At 48.0% G+C, this 14,154-nt stretch overlaps 1 protein-coding gene across 2 annotated transcripts in view; it reads right to left on the reverse strand.

The window, feature by feature from the left end:
- Positions 1-2,452: 2,452 nt before the first annotated feature.
- Positions 2,453-14,154, reverse strand: part of ADCY9 (adenylate cyclase 9) — a 94,266-nt gene continuing 82,564 nt past the window's right edge. For both annotated transcript variants that reach the window (XM_068146963.1, XM_068146962.1), the window contains 3 exons: positions 11,819-11,967; positions 9,817-9,858; positions 2,453-4,620 (listed from right to left, as the gene is read on the reverse strand). In XM_068146963.1, coding sequence (XP_068003064.1) covers positions 3,432-4,620; positions 9,817-9,858; positions 11,819-11,967 — 1,380 coding nt within the window. In that variant the 3' untranslated portion in view covers positions 2,453-3,431. The remainder of the gene's footprint in view (positions 4,621-9,816; positions 9,859-11,818; positions 11,968-14,154) is intronic.

Here is a 14,154-nt window from a genome sequence, read left to right on the forward strand (position 1 = left end):
TGTGGCAGGAGGCAGCACGGGGCTAGAGAATATTCAGCAACATTCCCAACCCCCTCTGGAGAATTCTGACATCACCATTAAAACATCCTAAAAGCAGGAATGCACTGGCTGCTCTCACAGAACACTCTGCCAGGTGCGAGCTCCTTGCCTACCTCAGTCCCCAGCCTGTGCCTGAGCTGTGCTGGCACTCACAGAAGGAGCACAGGAGGTATTTTCACCAGGTGAACTTTGATCGCAGCCTCCCACCAGCGCACACGTGTCACGGGGCTGTGCCCAGGGGAATGCAGAACTGCACAGTGCCATCACAAACGCCTCCACAGCCACTGCTGCCAGCACTGGGGTGTGTGCTGAAGGTGTAAAGGTTCAGCTCCCACTGCTGTAAAGCAGAAAAGAGGGATCTCCTTGGGCCTGGGAAAGTCTCACTACCTGAACCCCATGCTGAGAGCTGAGACCCTTGGTTTCCTGCCTGCACTGCATGAAAGAGAAGATGCAAAAGCTCTAGAAGCAAACCTGCACTCTGGTTGTTGACTATTTGCTGCTCTCCTGGTGGCCACAAGCAAATAGGAAACCACTCATCACTCAGCTTTTCAGGGCTCTCTTTCCAGCTTCAGAGTTAAGGCAGAGTAATGTTGCAAGCAGCTCCCAGAGCAGACAACAGCTTGAACTCAGAGTCCACTAAAGCTTCTGTCCTCAGTCACTTCATTTGCCTAGTGCCAACAGAAAAGAGACCCTGGGTTGAGGTTTATTTTTTGGTATTCTAAGATTACCAGAAACCCAACACTACTCCTGTAGCACCACACCACCAGTAGTGTTATAGGCTGGAGAATGAGGCTGCTGTATCCTGCAGTGCTTGAACAGGGAGAAGGCAGGGCTCTGGGGATGAGGCCCTACTCCCATGCCTTCTCCTCACAGCTTTAGTCCCTGTGTGCCCACCTCTTATGGGGTGCAGGGCTGGTGGAAGCTTAGTTATTGCACAGCACCTCATGTTTCACCTGAACTCTGATGCTGTGAACAGCTCATCAGTGAGAGGGAAATGCTGAGTGGAGTCACCTATAAAACTAGGAGAAAGACTGAAAGGGAGGAAGGTTTGAACAACTTTGAGACATTAATAAAACACCAGGAGGCATGAAAACAATTCTAGACCATGTTAGCTCCTCTCCAGGAAGCAAAGCAATACTGACACATGCTCAGCTGAAAAGACAACCCTAGACATGGTTTCAAGAGTGCATTCTTCAGGTGCAAGAGGTATCTGCAGAATTCACTACCTGCAATGTGGAAGTGCAGCCCACTACAGGGAGGGGGGCAGAGAGGGGCTAGTTTGGATCTGCAGGGAAGGAAGGCTGCTGCAAAACTGTGCACTGAGAAAGACCTTATATTGCTGCTCAGCAGGAATAGTCCCAAAGAGGCCACAGCAGGAGGGTAGGGGGATGAGCATCTCTTTGGTTTTTGGTGTGCTGGCAGACTGAGGAAGTCAGATTAACTCTGAGCAGACATCCTATCAAACCCCATTTAGATGTGCATCAACAGGAGCTGCTGTGAGGAGAGCATGCAGTCTTGTTCAACTAACCCAGGTCCACACCTCTTGCAGGCAATGGCTTCGAGGGCTCCGTGCTCGCCATGGAGCGCAGATGGATTTCCAGGAGCTGCATAGGAACTTCACAATGTATGTATTTATTACTCAAACTTCCACATTCACATAGGCAACAGACGTAAGTATCAATATCTGCTGACTTGAGTTCTGATGGAAAGAAAGAGTGAAACAGGTGCAGACAGCAGAGTGTTGCATTTCACCAGCTCTCCCCTGACTAATGAACTTCCTTCAGGCATAAACATTCTTCAGTTTTATTTGGTGTCACAAGGAGCCAGCTGAACTGGAGTAGCTGAGTAATTCACGTTATCCAGTGCGAGTGAAGGAGGTGATGGAAGCACGCAGTGGGCAGGCTGGGAAAGCCTAAGGCCCCCGTCCTGCAGTTCCCTCCATACAAGCAGGATCCTGAGTTCACCAGTCCCAGGGGCCTGCACAGAGTCATCTGCACGACTGGGAAATTATTGTGCTTCTCAGCTCCCTAGGAAGGACTCCTCTCACTGTTCCCTCTCTTGGTGACACGCAGGGAGCCTGCTGTTCTATTCCCTGCTGCGACAGCACAGTGTAGGGCGGGGAGGGAAACCCTGAACGGTATTGTGCAGCGCCACTGATTCAGTACAGAGGGAAGCTGGGATCCTCAGCTGCATTTGGTGGCTTTGGAAGTTTCACCAGCTCGGAAACAGATATTGCCTAGGTAACATCCTCACAGTGGCTGGCAGTTCAAAGAGGCTGAAACCTCACCTTATTACTCCTATTGAACCGAGGGATGATTCGGCTCTCCCAAGCCCTTCCGCACACACAGAGGAAAACTCCCCAAACGATACAAACTGCCCCCACCCCAGGAACAAAATAAATAAATAAATAAAGGCATTCCCAAAACATTTATTTCACTTTTCTCTCTCTCTCCCTCTCCAATCAGACCAGCTTAGAGACACCAACTTCACCTACCTTCGCCAATCCAGCTCGCGCACGGAGTAACACGGAACTGCTTTAGCCTGGCAAGACCTGAACTGTGACCCTCTGGCGGTCACCCTTCTGCTTCTGGACACCTGTCCTGAGAGCTGGTGACGGCCAAGCCCTCGCTTCGTCCTCACACATCAGTAACTCATTGGCTATATGGAACAGAAGTGTATCCAAAGCACACAATGGCACATTAAGGTTGAAGAAAGCATCAGTAAAGGAGAAGAAAAGCACAGCCAGCAGTTGTTCAGCCTACTCTAACTAAACGTTGAGCCCCGGCAGAGCTCCTCCTCCAGCCCAACACCGAGTCGGGCTGCGTCACCCCCTCGCCAAGACATTCTCTTGTGGTACTTTACTGGCACTTTATGTCAGTCTCATACGCTAGATACATGCACGTTTGTCTGTGTGTTTACATACAAAAGGTCTGATAACAGTAAAACATTGTTCAGAGAGATATAAAAAACCCAAGGAGTTGCAGTAGCCAAAAAAAGTGTTTTGTGAGAAACAACAATAAAAATGATATAACCACAGCTTCTCTTTTCTTTAAAATTAGATAAATACCCAAAGCTATGATTTCACTTGGGGCCTCTGTACCTTGACAGGGAGTCCAATGGAGTATATCTGAAGGCACTTAATATCCTCTACTCAGCTGTTAGATGGTTGCACAGGGAGCTGGGGAGCTTGGGATGTGATATGGGGGCATGGAGGAGAGAGATGGATGAAAACAAGCCCTGAAGAGCTGTGATCCACACAGCACCAGGCGCTGAAATGAAAACAAACGTACAACCCGGGTGTTGAGAAGGTCTCTCTTGGAAAAGAAAACTGCCCACTGCAAATGTCTTTGTGTTTCTATTGACAGAGCACTTCATGCAACTCCGACAGTGCATCATACACTCTTAGAGATATTTAGCTTTGTCAGTTCATTGACCTCCTCAGTTCCCGCTTCCTCACAGTCAGGCTTCTCCGCGGCCTTGCCAAACCTGCACCTCTCCTCTGCTTTCACCGCGTCCTTCTGGAGCTTCTTGGCGGAAGGAAGGACGTCCTTGGCTTCTGAGTTATCTGTGCCATGGGCTATCTTATCAGAATTCTGTACAGAAGGCACCAGGTTGGCAATCTCATCTGTCGGAGATCGCCCAATGCTGCCATCCACTTGAACCCGAATGTCCGGAGATATAGACAACTGGTGGTGGGGCACGATGCCGTTGTCCATGCATTTGGGGTAGAGGTAGGTCTTCATCTGACCCTTCCCCTTCACATTGACAGTGCCCCTATAGTCAAAGTCATACCCCATCTTGCTCAGGATGCGGTAGCTCTCCTCACTCACCTGTATGCGACACTCGACGCCGGTGGTGTCCATCCTGCTGGCGATGTTCACAGTGTCCCCCCAGATGTCGTACAACAGCTTGGTGGTGCCGATGACCCCGGCGGTGAGGGGGCCGTGGTTGAAGCCGATCCTAAGCTTGAAGTTAAACCACAGCATGTTGTTGTTGAAGTCGTCCACCACGCGCATCATCTCTTTGGCAAATTCAAAAAGGGTCTGCAGGTGCCCGTGGGGGTGGTTGCTGTCCTGACACTGGGAGGTGTTCAGCCCCGAGGCCGCCATGTAGGTCGCCCCAATCGTCTTGATCTTCTCGATGCTGCTGTAGTGCGGCTTGCTGAGCAGCTCGTCGAAGTCCCCGATCAGCTCGTTCAGGACCCTGTAGCACTCCTTGCCCCCTTCGTAGTTCTCTTCGTAGAACTCACTGAAGTTCACGATGCTGGCGAAGATCACTCCGCCGCTGTCGTGGTTCTTGGAGTAGCTCTGGGAAACCTTCAACTGCTCGGCCACGTGGTACGGAATAATGTTCCTCAGCAACCAGTCGGCTTGATCCCTCATGCTCTGAATTTTGGTGCGATGGAGGTCGGCCTCCACGTCTCCGTGGTAGTGGAGGCGATAGCTGACCTCAAACTCTCGGTTCAGGAACCAGACCAGGAGGAGCAGGAGGAAGGAAACCAAAATCACTTCCTGACCAATTAGGTCTGATGGCCTCTTTGTGTCATTTGGCATCGAGCTGTTGCAGGGACTCTTTCTGGAGCTGGAAGCAGAAGAAAGGGAAGAACATGAAAGGTGCATTTAAGACCACAAAGGCAGAGCACTGCTACCTCTGCTGCTTTGCTAAAAGAGAAGGGCAGGACGTGTACATTGCAAACTGCACCATGACACGTGCCTCGAGAGCTGCTGCTGCTGCTGCTGCTCAGAATGGTAAAGAATTGATTTCATTTTTAACCTCCTCAAGCACTTCCTTAAAGGGACAGCATTGGGTTCAGCAACACAGAAATCACCCAAGCAGTCCTATTTTGAGGACTTCACCAAGGCAGCAGCAGTTTTAATTATATCTAAAGACAGAACTAAAAGCACTGCCTGCAAACCTGGAAATCCAAATGCTCAGTGATGTCTGTGCTCAGAGAGCTGCATGCCCACGACTGGCTCTGGGGGGGTGTTTCAGTTTTGTGGCATTTCTCCTGTTTTTTGTATTCAGGAACATCTGCTTTGCACTCCTGGGGCCTTTCTTTTGCCTCCCCAAAAAGGAGGTGTGCCTTTGCAGAGGACCTTTAAAGGTACTGACTTGAAGGTTGGACTAGATGATCCTGAAGATCTCTTCCAACCAACTCTATTCTGTGATTCTGTAACCCAGGAAGGCTTTGGCATAAGATAACCCTGTACAAGGCACAGAGAGCTGCATGGAAGCGGAGAACATGGAGCTCTGGGATGACATCTTTGGTATGTGATAACCACTGAAGCTTGTTGTGGTGGAGGTAGACAGTTTCTCAAAGTGCCAAGATTAAAGAAAAACAAATTCCTGTCTCACACAGATCAAGAGCAACATTTCAAACCCTTCTGATAGCTGACTGCCTGTGCACATGAAGATGGAGCAATGCTTCCAGTGCCAGCCCAGTCTTAACAAGGAGACATCTGCAGTCTACAATCTCCATGTTCTGGAGAGATGCAAAGACACCAATGTAATCTGGGCAGACACCACCTATGCAAAGCCTAAGCCCAGACATACTGGCAGGCAGTGACTTCTGGAGTCACTTCACTGCCATTTCTTCAGTGCTGAAGATCTGACATGAGCAGAAAATGCTGAAATCCTTCAGGGCTTGAAAAGGGAAAGCAGCACATCAGCCTTGCTCCTTGAGAACAGAAAGGCAGTCTGTACCTCTGTACTTTCCCTATGAAGGTATCTCCCAGCTTTTATCTAGGCAAGAAAGTCTCATAGAAGTTAAATATTGACACTAGAGAGCTTACAGTTTGAACTTGAGATTAAAGATAAGATCATGTATTCTGTTGGAAATTCCTCCTCCTCAAACACAAGCATACTCCTCCTAGGAGCAGTGAAAGTATACTCCTGTTGTTGGTCTGGTAGTACAAAAACCACAAGGGGAGAACAAGAGGAGACCCCTCCCAATCCACAGAATAGGCCCCAGCCATCAGGTTCCTGTCACTGCTGCCCTGTTGCTGTACTAAGACTCCTTCCTTTCCCCCTCACAACTACTTTTCTCAACAGAACCTATTCATTTTATCCCTAGAAACACAAGCCAGAGGCTAAGACAGAGACTAAGTTACTAAATGACTAAACCAGCAGCAATTCCTGAAATATAATCCTGGCTACTACATTTGCAAGTGGCAAAGGATTCTCCCAGTTTGATGGGCTAGCAAAACAGAATGAGGGGAGGATAAGTAAAAGCAAAGATTTGAGGAAATCTGGCGGGAAAACCAGGCTGGCTGGAAAGCAGCCCTGAGGAGAGAGACTTGGGGGTGCTGGTGGACAAGAAGCTCAACAGGAGCTCTCAATGTGCACTTGCAGCCTGCAAAGCCAATCAGATCCTGGGCTGCATCAGAAGTGTGGCTAGCAGGTCGAGGGAGGTGATTCTCCCCCTCTACTCAGCTCTGGTGAGACCCCACCTGGAGTACTGTGTCCAGTTCTGGAGCCCCTATTACAAGAGGGATGTGGAGGTGCTGGAACATGTCCAGAGAAGGGCCACAAGGACGATCGGAGGGCTGGAGCACCTCTCCTGTGAGGACAGACTGAAGGAGTTGGGGCTGTTCAGTCTGCAGAAGAGAAGGCTCCGAGGTGACCTCATTGTGGCCTTCCAGTATCTGAAGGGGGCCTACAGGAAGGCTGGGGAAGGACTTCTCAGGATCTCAGGTAGTGACAGGACTAGGGGGAATGGAATGAAGCTGGAGGTGGGGAGATTCAGGCTGGAGGTGAGGAGGAGGTTCTCCACCATGAGAGTGGTGAAGCCCTGGAATGGGTTGTCCAGGGAGGTGGTTGGGGCCCCGTCCCTGGAGGTGTTTAAGCCCAGGCTGGATGAGGCTCTGGCCAGCCTGATGTAGTGTGGGATGTCCCTGCCCACGGCAGGGGGTTTGGAACTAGATGATCCTTGTGGTCCCTTCCAACCCTGACTGACACTATGATACTATGAAATAAATAAGGCTGGGGAAGGTGAGGAATGGCTTTTGGTTAAATCAGCATGACTCAGGTTCTTTTTAGACCAGCACAGTATTTTCCCTACCTTGTGGGGAACAAAGAGGATCTGAGCATTGGCATGTTACTGCTTTGAGAGTACAGGGGTGATCCAGATAATCTGCTCTAACATCAAACAACCCTGCCACAGGGATATAGTCAAGTCATTAAAGGCTCTTTATTTACAGTTTATTGTATAAAATACTCCTCAAAGTACTTGAATTCCTCTTAAATGAATTAGGAGAGCACCACAAATGTGATGTCACCAGAAGTGGCCTGTGCTGAAGGCAAGCTCTGCCCTGTAAGAAGCAATTGCTGCCTCCCATTCCTGCTCTCCAAGTGCCGGCATCTGTGAGCTCTCAATCATCTCCTCCAGGCTGGCCTGACCTTGTTTCCCACGTGGGCAAACAAGCTCAGAGATGAGCCTGTGAGGAGAGTGACTCACTCACAAGCTGACCTGATTTCATTACCAAGGTAATGGGTTAGTATCTCAGAAAAGAAGGTGCCAGAGCAGGCATTCCTGATCACACCACCACGGCTACAGAAGCCCGGCTGCCAGCCTCAGGAGGGAGCACTTACAGCTTACTCATTTGGAAATCAAGTTTCTGGATGCTGCAGAGACCAGGTTACAGGACTATAAATCATCCAACACAGTCAGCTAGCAAAGATGACCTGAAACTACCCTTTAGCATGAAAAGGAGAACCCTTCCCTGCATCTCTAACAGAAAAGATCACACCCCACCAAATCTTTTTAAGGTCAAATTTTTATGAGCTGCCGCAGCAGAAAACTCATTTCAAGAGCCATTCAAATTGAAAGCTCAAGCTGACAGTTTCTTTAACTCACATGGGTGAAGTGCTTCCTGGCACAGACAGCCAACTATTAATTTGGCATCTTCATCCAGGCTGCATGGTGAACATGGAACAAGTGAGAGCTCTGGAGATAGGATCTCCTTTGGCTGGCTCACAAAGCACAAAGACAATGGCTTGCCATTCAAAGATTTTTGGAAAGCCATTTTGCTCCTAAACCTGTAACCTACACTTGGATTAGGATGCCTTGATGTGTTTAAGGAGGATGCACATCTACTGTACCTTGAGTAAGCACACAGTGGTGGAGTAGTGTGGAACTGAGACTCCAGCTGCTGCTGTTGATGAAGAACACAGAGTGGATGCTTACAAAAGCCTGCTACCATCAAGTGATCTAAGCCTTCCACCTCAATGGATTATCACTGCTCTTCCTCAAGCAGTCACAGATGGGGAAATGATTCACCCTACCTGCTCTGAGGTAAGAAATGACTGAAACAGAGACATATTTCCTGCTTGAATGACAAAGTCTATGGTTGTATCTCCTGTGGGCTGAAGAACTGGTCTGACTGGAAAACAAAGCAAATTCCTTGGTCTGATTTACTGAGCACAGCATGGACAGTCCAGAGGTGAACTCTCTGCTAGGACTTCATTACTATTCTGAGGATCTCTCTTCTCATGTAACATTAATAATTATCTCAATTCTTGATCAAGAAAAGGCAATAACCTCACTAAAGGCTTGCAAAACAAAGGAGTTTGTTAGGCTGTCTTTGGACACAGGAAAGCTTTTGTGCTGCCTGGGGTGAGCAAGGAACCCTTTTGTTTTATTTCCCAGAGAAAGGAACAGCCAAAGAGTTTGTTGGGGTTGCCCTCTTTGGGCAACCTGTCCCAGTGTCTCACCACCCTCACTGGAAAGAGTTTTTTCCTAACCTCCAGTCTAAATCTGCCCTCTTCCAGCTCAAAGCCTTTCCTTCTCCAAACTAATTTTGTTTGATAGATACTGCAGTAAAAGCCTCACACTCCTGAGTCTGTTTAGATGAACTCCTGAGTCACTTATTTACAGGGTCACCAGTTCAACCCAACACAACATCACCCCAGCACTGCCCCCAGATCCCTAATTAGCAAACATATTTTTCTAAGACCAAAGCCCAATAAAAACACTTTTGAAAGGGTGTTGCAAAACCTGGGAAACTCAGTGCTGAAGTAATGAGTGACTCTTTAATGGGTTCATTTATAAGGAGCTATTAAAAATCCAGGAAAAGATAATTGCTTTGATTAAAAGCCTAGGGGCTACATTTCATTTGCTCTCCAACTTTCTGTTCTGCCAAAGTGGGCTCAGGGTGGCAGACAGCACCCAGAATGTCACATCCAGCACAGTGAAGGTGGCTAGCTTCACAGCCAGCTCTTTCACAGAATCATAGAAGGATCACAGGATGTTAGAGGGTGGAAGAGAACACCAGAGATCATTCAGTCCAACCTCCCCCTGCCAGAGCAGGACCATAGAATCCAGTGCAGGTCACACAGGAACACATCCAGATAGGTCTTGAAAGCCTCCAGAGAAGAGACTCTACAATCTCTCTGGGGAGCCTGTTCCAGTGCTCTGTGACCCTCACAGTGAAGAAGTTCCTCCTCATGTGGATGTGGAAGCTCCTGTGCTGCAGTTTATATCCATTGCCCCTTGTCCTGTCACAGGATGCAAAGGAGAAGAGCCTGTCCCCTCTTCTCCAGACTAAAAAGCCCCAGGGCTCTCAGCCTCTCCTCACAGCACATGTGGTCCAGTCCCTCAATCATGGTTTAGATTGGAAGGGACTTTAAAGATCATCCAGTTCCAACCTCACTGCCATGGACAGGGACACCTTCCACTAGACCAGTGTGCTACTGTGGCTGTGGAATTTTGCTACATGTAATTGACTGGAAATGTTTCTACTCCTAAACATAAAGATGAGAACTGTGTATAAAGCTTACCTGGCGTTCTGTGCCACATCTGGATGAAGAGTTTCCACAGAGCTGCAACAGAAAAGCACCCATTTCAGAAGGGAAGTTCAAGCAATCAACAAAGCATCCTGCCAGCATTTCAGGTGCCTTTTTAAGCTTCTCCATTCTGCAGACCATAGGACTGATAATTGCACTGAATGCTTGAGCAGCTTCAGACAAACTTTGTCTGAACGTGACTTATCTGCTCTTTTTGCTTGGAAGAAGCAACCAGCCAGAGATGTGAGCACCCCTGAAGGGTGACTGAGGATAGTGTAGGCAAGGTATAAATGCCTGCAAGGAGTAATTATTAACCAATCCAATCTTACCTTGGAAATATGGAAAAGCAATTTCAGAACTCTAAAACCCAGTTATGCCTTCATCTTATCTGGCCACACAATACAAAGATTTTAATCAAAAACCTCCAAATCAACCTCCCAAACCCCTCCCTAAACAAAAAAGCCCCCAAACAAAACAGAGCCTATTGCTGACAACGCCACTACAGACAGCAAGTCCCTAATCAAGCAATGTTTGTGTTTACTTGCATTGCAATTTCTCTACCACAATCAAGTCTTGCAGCTCTCAGGGTTACTCCAGGCAAAAGAAGTAAGAGAATCTGCAGAGTGAATGTGCCTGTGCCACACAGAAAGCTGCAGTTACACTGGAGCAAAAATACTACCCAAAATCATCACACAGAAGGTTTTGGGTTGGAAGGGATCTTAAAGATCATCCGGTTCCAACCCCCCTGCCATGGGCAGGAACACTTCCTACTAGCCCAGAGTGCTCAAGGCCCCATCCAGCCTGGCTTTGAACACTTCCAGGCTTGGGGCCTCCACAGTTTCTCTGGGCAACCCCTTCCAGTGCCTCACCACCCTCATGGGGAAGGATTTCCTCCTTAATGTCTAATCTAAATCGAGCTTCTTCCAGTTTGAAGCCATTACTCCTCATCTTGTCATTCCTTGCCTTTGTCAAAAGTCCCTCTCCAGCAGCCCCCTTCAATGATAATTAATAGAGAGGAACAAAAAGAAGTTACTATTAACAAACAAAATTATGGCTCTGACTCAACCTGTATGTTTTTTTTCCCCACATGACTGAGCAGGCCTCTGAAGAAGGGCTAGGAACCAGGACAATGGCATTTTGGGCCATGGTGGCCTTAGGTTGCTGGTTGGACTCAATGATCTTAAAGGTCTTTTTCCAACCAAAACGATTCTCTGACTCTGTGATTCTATGAGAAGTCCTTGCAAAGCCCACCCTGAGGTGAGAGTGCCACAGGCAGGAGATTTCTCAAGGCACTGAGAAATGCAAGTTGATTACAAGATGTTGACGACAGGAGTGGATGGCTGCAGGGACTCCCTTGGCCCTCCTGGCAAGAAAAGAGGAGGAGAACACTGCAGACAAATTCTCCAATGGGGAAAATTGTTTATGAGAGGAAAAACTGAAAGACTTAAGGTTCCTGCACAGAGACTGTCTTGCAAGTGTCATCTGAAAAGGCAGGAAAGTGAGAATGGAAACAGGGCACTAGAATCCTATTACATCTAAGCACCTGCCTGCCACAGTGGAAAACTCCTTGAGGAAGGAGGTGGAACACAGACACATAGTTCCTGAAGGCAAAAATAAACCCTGAGGGGTGTGGGGGAACAACTGCATTCTCAGGCACCACTAAATACCTCTGAAAGTTCTTCTCAACATGGATTTTCAAAGAAAAGGTGAAGGACATTTCCATGGGTTTGATCAGAGGAAATGTGCTCTAGAAATACATCACCTGAGGACAGTGGCATTTCAAGACAGGTTACAGGAAAGGACCTCTCAGTGTCCTGAAATCCTTCAAAAAAAGAACACAAAAAAAGAAGAACTCTTCCCAAACAAAATTATCAAGTTTGGGATGCTGGAGGCAGACACTAAAATCCCAGGTCTTAGACTCTCACTTCACTGGTGGAGAACCCCACATCTGTTCATCCAAACCCAGAGTGTGGGAGTGCCAAGGTGTGATGCTCACCTGTCTGGACACAAGGAGACGTAGAGCAGAATGAGCAGCACTGCTCCTACTACAGTTGCCAGCAGAGACCTCATCCAGGAGCTAAGCTGGCAGAAGTTACAGTACTGCACAATGGTGATCAGAATGGCACAGCACATGAACATGGTGTACTGCAACAGAGAGAGAGAGCAGGAGTTAGCTTCTTCGTGCTGCCCTTCTGCATAGAGCTGCCAGTGCACATTAAGGAAGGTGGGACAGAAAGAGAAGGAGCTCATTTCATCTGTGACACACACAGCAAGAGATCCCTCACTGTGTCTGCAGCAGGAGACAGCACTTGGAGGTGGAGGTCTTCCCTTCAAAGAGCAAGAACACTTTTAGCACAGGTAGTTTGTCACTGGTTTCCCTAGAAGGAGGTTTGTGTCACTGCTTTCCACAAGTGTTATTTCAGTAACCTGCAATCCCTTCAGCTTACCTTTGCCACAAGCTCAGTGCTTAAATGAAACACAAAGAGAAACATTCCTGGTAACCTCCTCTTAGCTGCTGGGGTCAGACCCTGCCTGTTTGCAACTGAAGATGGCACTGCATCGAAAATGTGGAACATTCACCCTCAGAGACTTTACCCAACTGCTGTTACAAACACTTCTCAGAGGACACTTTTACACTGGCCAGCAACAGGTGAATTCAGCTAAGCCAAACTGGTTTGACAACAAAAGGCAGGTATCAGTCACTGTCAGCTGCTCCTTGGTAACAGCACCGCTTGTGCCAATTTGAAAGGACAATTTTAGATCTTCTGTTTCAGCTGCCCTGTCTCAAAACCCCTTTCCCTTCCCATAGCTTTACTGGATATAGAAAAGAAAGGACAGGACAGAAACACTGCCCAGCAAGTCTTTCTTTCCCTGAGAAGCCACCTTCCAGAGGTCAAACCCCTCAGGCTGACGTGCGGCTTTTGGTTTCACCGAGAATATTCATGACCATCCGAGCTAAAGCAGAGGCTCCACCACCGCCTTACGGAGCTCTGCTCTAGCTCCACGCTGCCGGTCACAGCACCAAGTGATCATTCTCTCTCAGCTCAGATTTCCTTCACAGCCCAAGTGCAGAGACTGCAGATCAGCAAGGCCGCAGCAGGACAAATCGCTGCCACGAGCAGCCGCGGCGGAGGGCAAACGCCTCGCGGAATTCACCGCCTCCAGGCCACCAGCACCGCCTCCGGGCTGCTTTCGCTGCCTTTTTGTTTGGTTTTCGGGCCCAAAGAGGGATAAAAGGAATTTCAGAAGCCTCCATCAGAAGTCTCAGCATTTAAACTTACTTTGTTGGGTTGGTTTTTTTTTGGTCCCCCCATTTCAGGTCTCCTAAAGTGGCAGAGCACTGGTTCTCACTCCAAGTGATGCCCCCAGCGTGAAGCCAGCCTGTAGAGGGTCGGTCCGTGCCGTGTTTTACTATGTACACATGGCTTTGGAAAGTTTTTTTTCATTCATTGCTGTTTTTGGTTTGGTTTGGTTAATTTCAATTGTAATTGTTTTTACAGCCAGGGAAGGTATAGAATGGTCTGAATAAAAAAAAAACTTTGCAAAACCATGTCATAGTAAAATATGACACTTACCTGACCCTCTACAGCTTAACTCCGCTTCCTAGAGCTCCGTGATTGCTGAAACACTGAGCACAAGGCGAGCTGGGACACCTCTTGGAGAGTGAGCCAACAACCCCACGACTCTGGAGGACCTGCAAAGAGGAAAGAAAGGGAAGTTCATTCTCAGGTTGCTGATGGACACCATCAGCTCACTGCTGCTGCCTGAAGCGCTCAGACTAACAACCTGATCCAAGCAGGTATCAAAAAGACACCAACAAAATGGTTCTGCAGACACTGTTTGGAAACATTTGGAGAGATGATCAAGGATGGTGATGAATGGGATGACATAAAAAAAAAAAATCAATGGACAGATCTGAAGGCTTTCAGCTCCCTTCAGCACGAGGAAAACAATCCTACACTAGTTTACTGGTCAACAGGAGGGAAGAAGACCATCATTAAACTGAAAACAAGTCATTTACAGCTTCCAATTAGTTAACTGAAGTTCACAAAAGGTAAAAGCTGCAGAATGATTCTAAACAGGGGATGTGAAAGAGGACCAAATATTCTCTATTGTGACTATGATAATCAGGGACTAGATAATGAAGTCAGGAAGGCCCAAAAAATGACTGATCCATATGTTCCCCTGGAAGAAACATTTCCCAACATCCAGTAGCAATCGATGATAGAAGGAAGAGGCCTTGAGCACAAGCCCTATGAGGAGAGGCTGAGGGAGCTGGGGTTGTTTAGCCTGGAGAAGAGGAGGCTCAGGGGTGACCTCATTGCCCTCTAC

Source organism: Melanerpes formicivorus, unplaced genomic scaffold (genome assembly GCF_026170545.1).
Source record: "Melanerpes formicivorus ecotype bairdi unplaced genomic scaffold, bMelFor1.0.p_v2 SCAF_14, whole genome shotgun sequence".
In the NCBI taxonomy this organism is placed as follows: domain Eukaryota; kingdom Metazoa; phylum Chordata; class Aves; order Piciformes; family Picidae; genus Melanerpes; species Melanerpes formicivorus.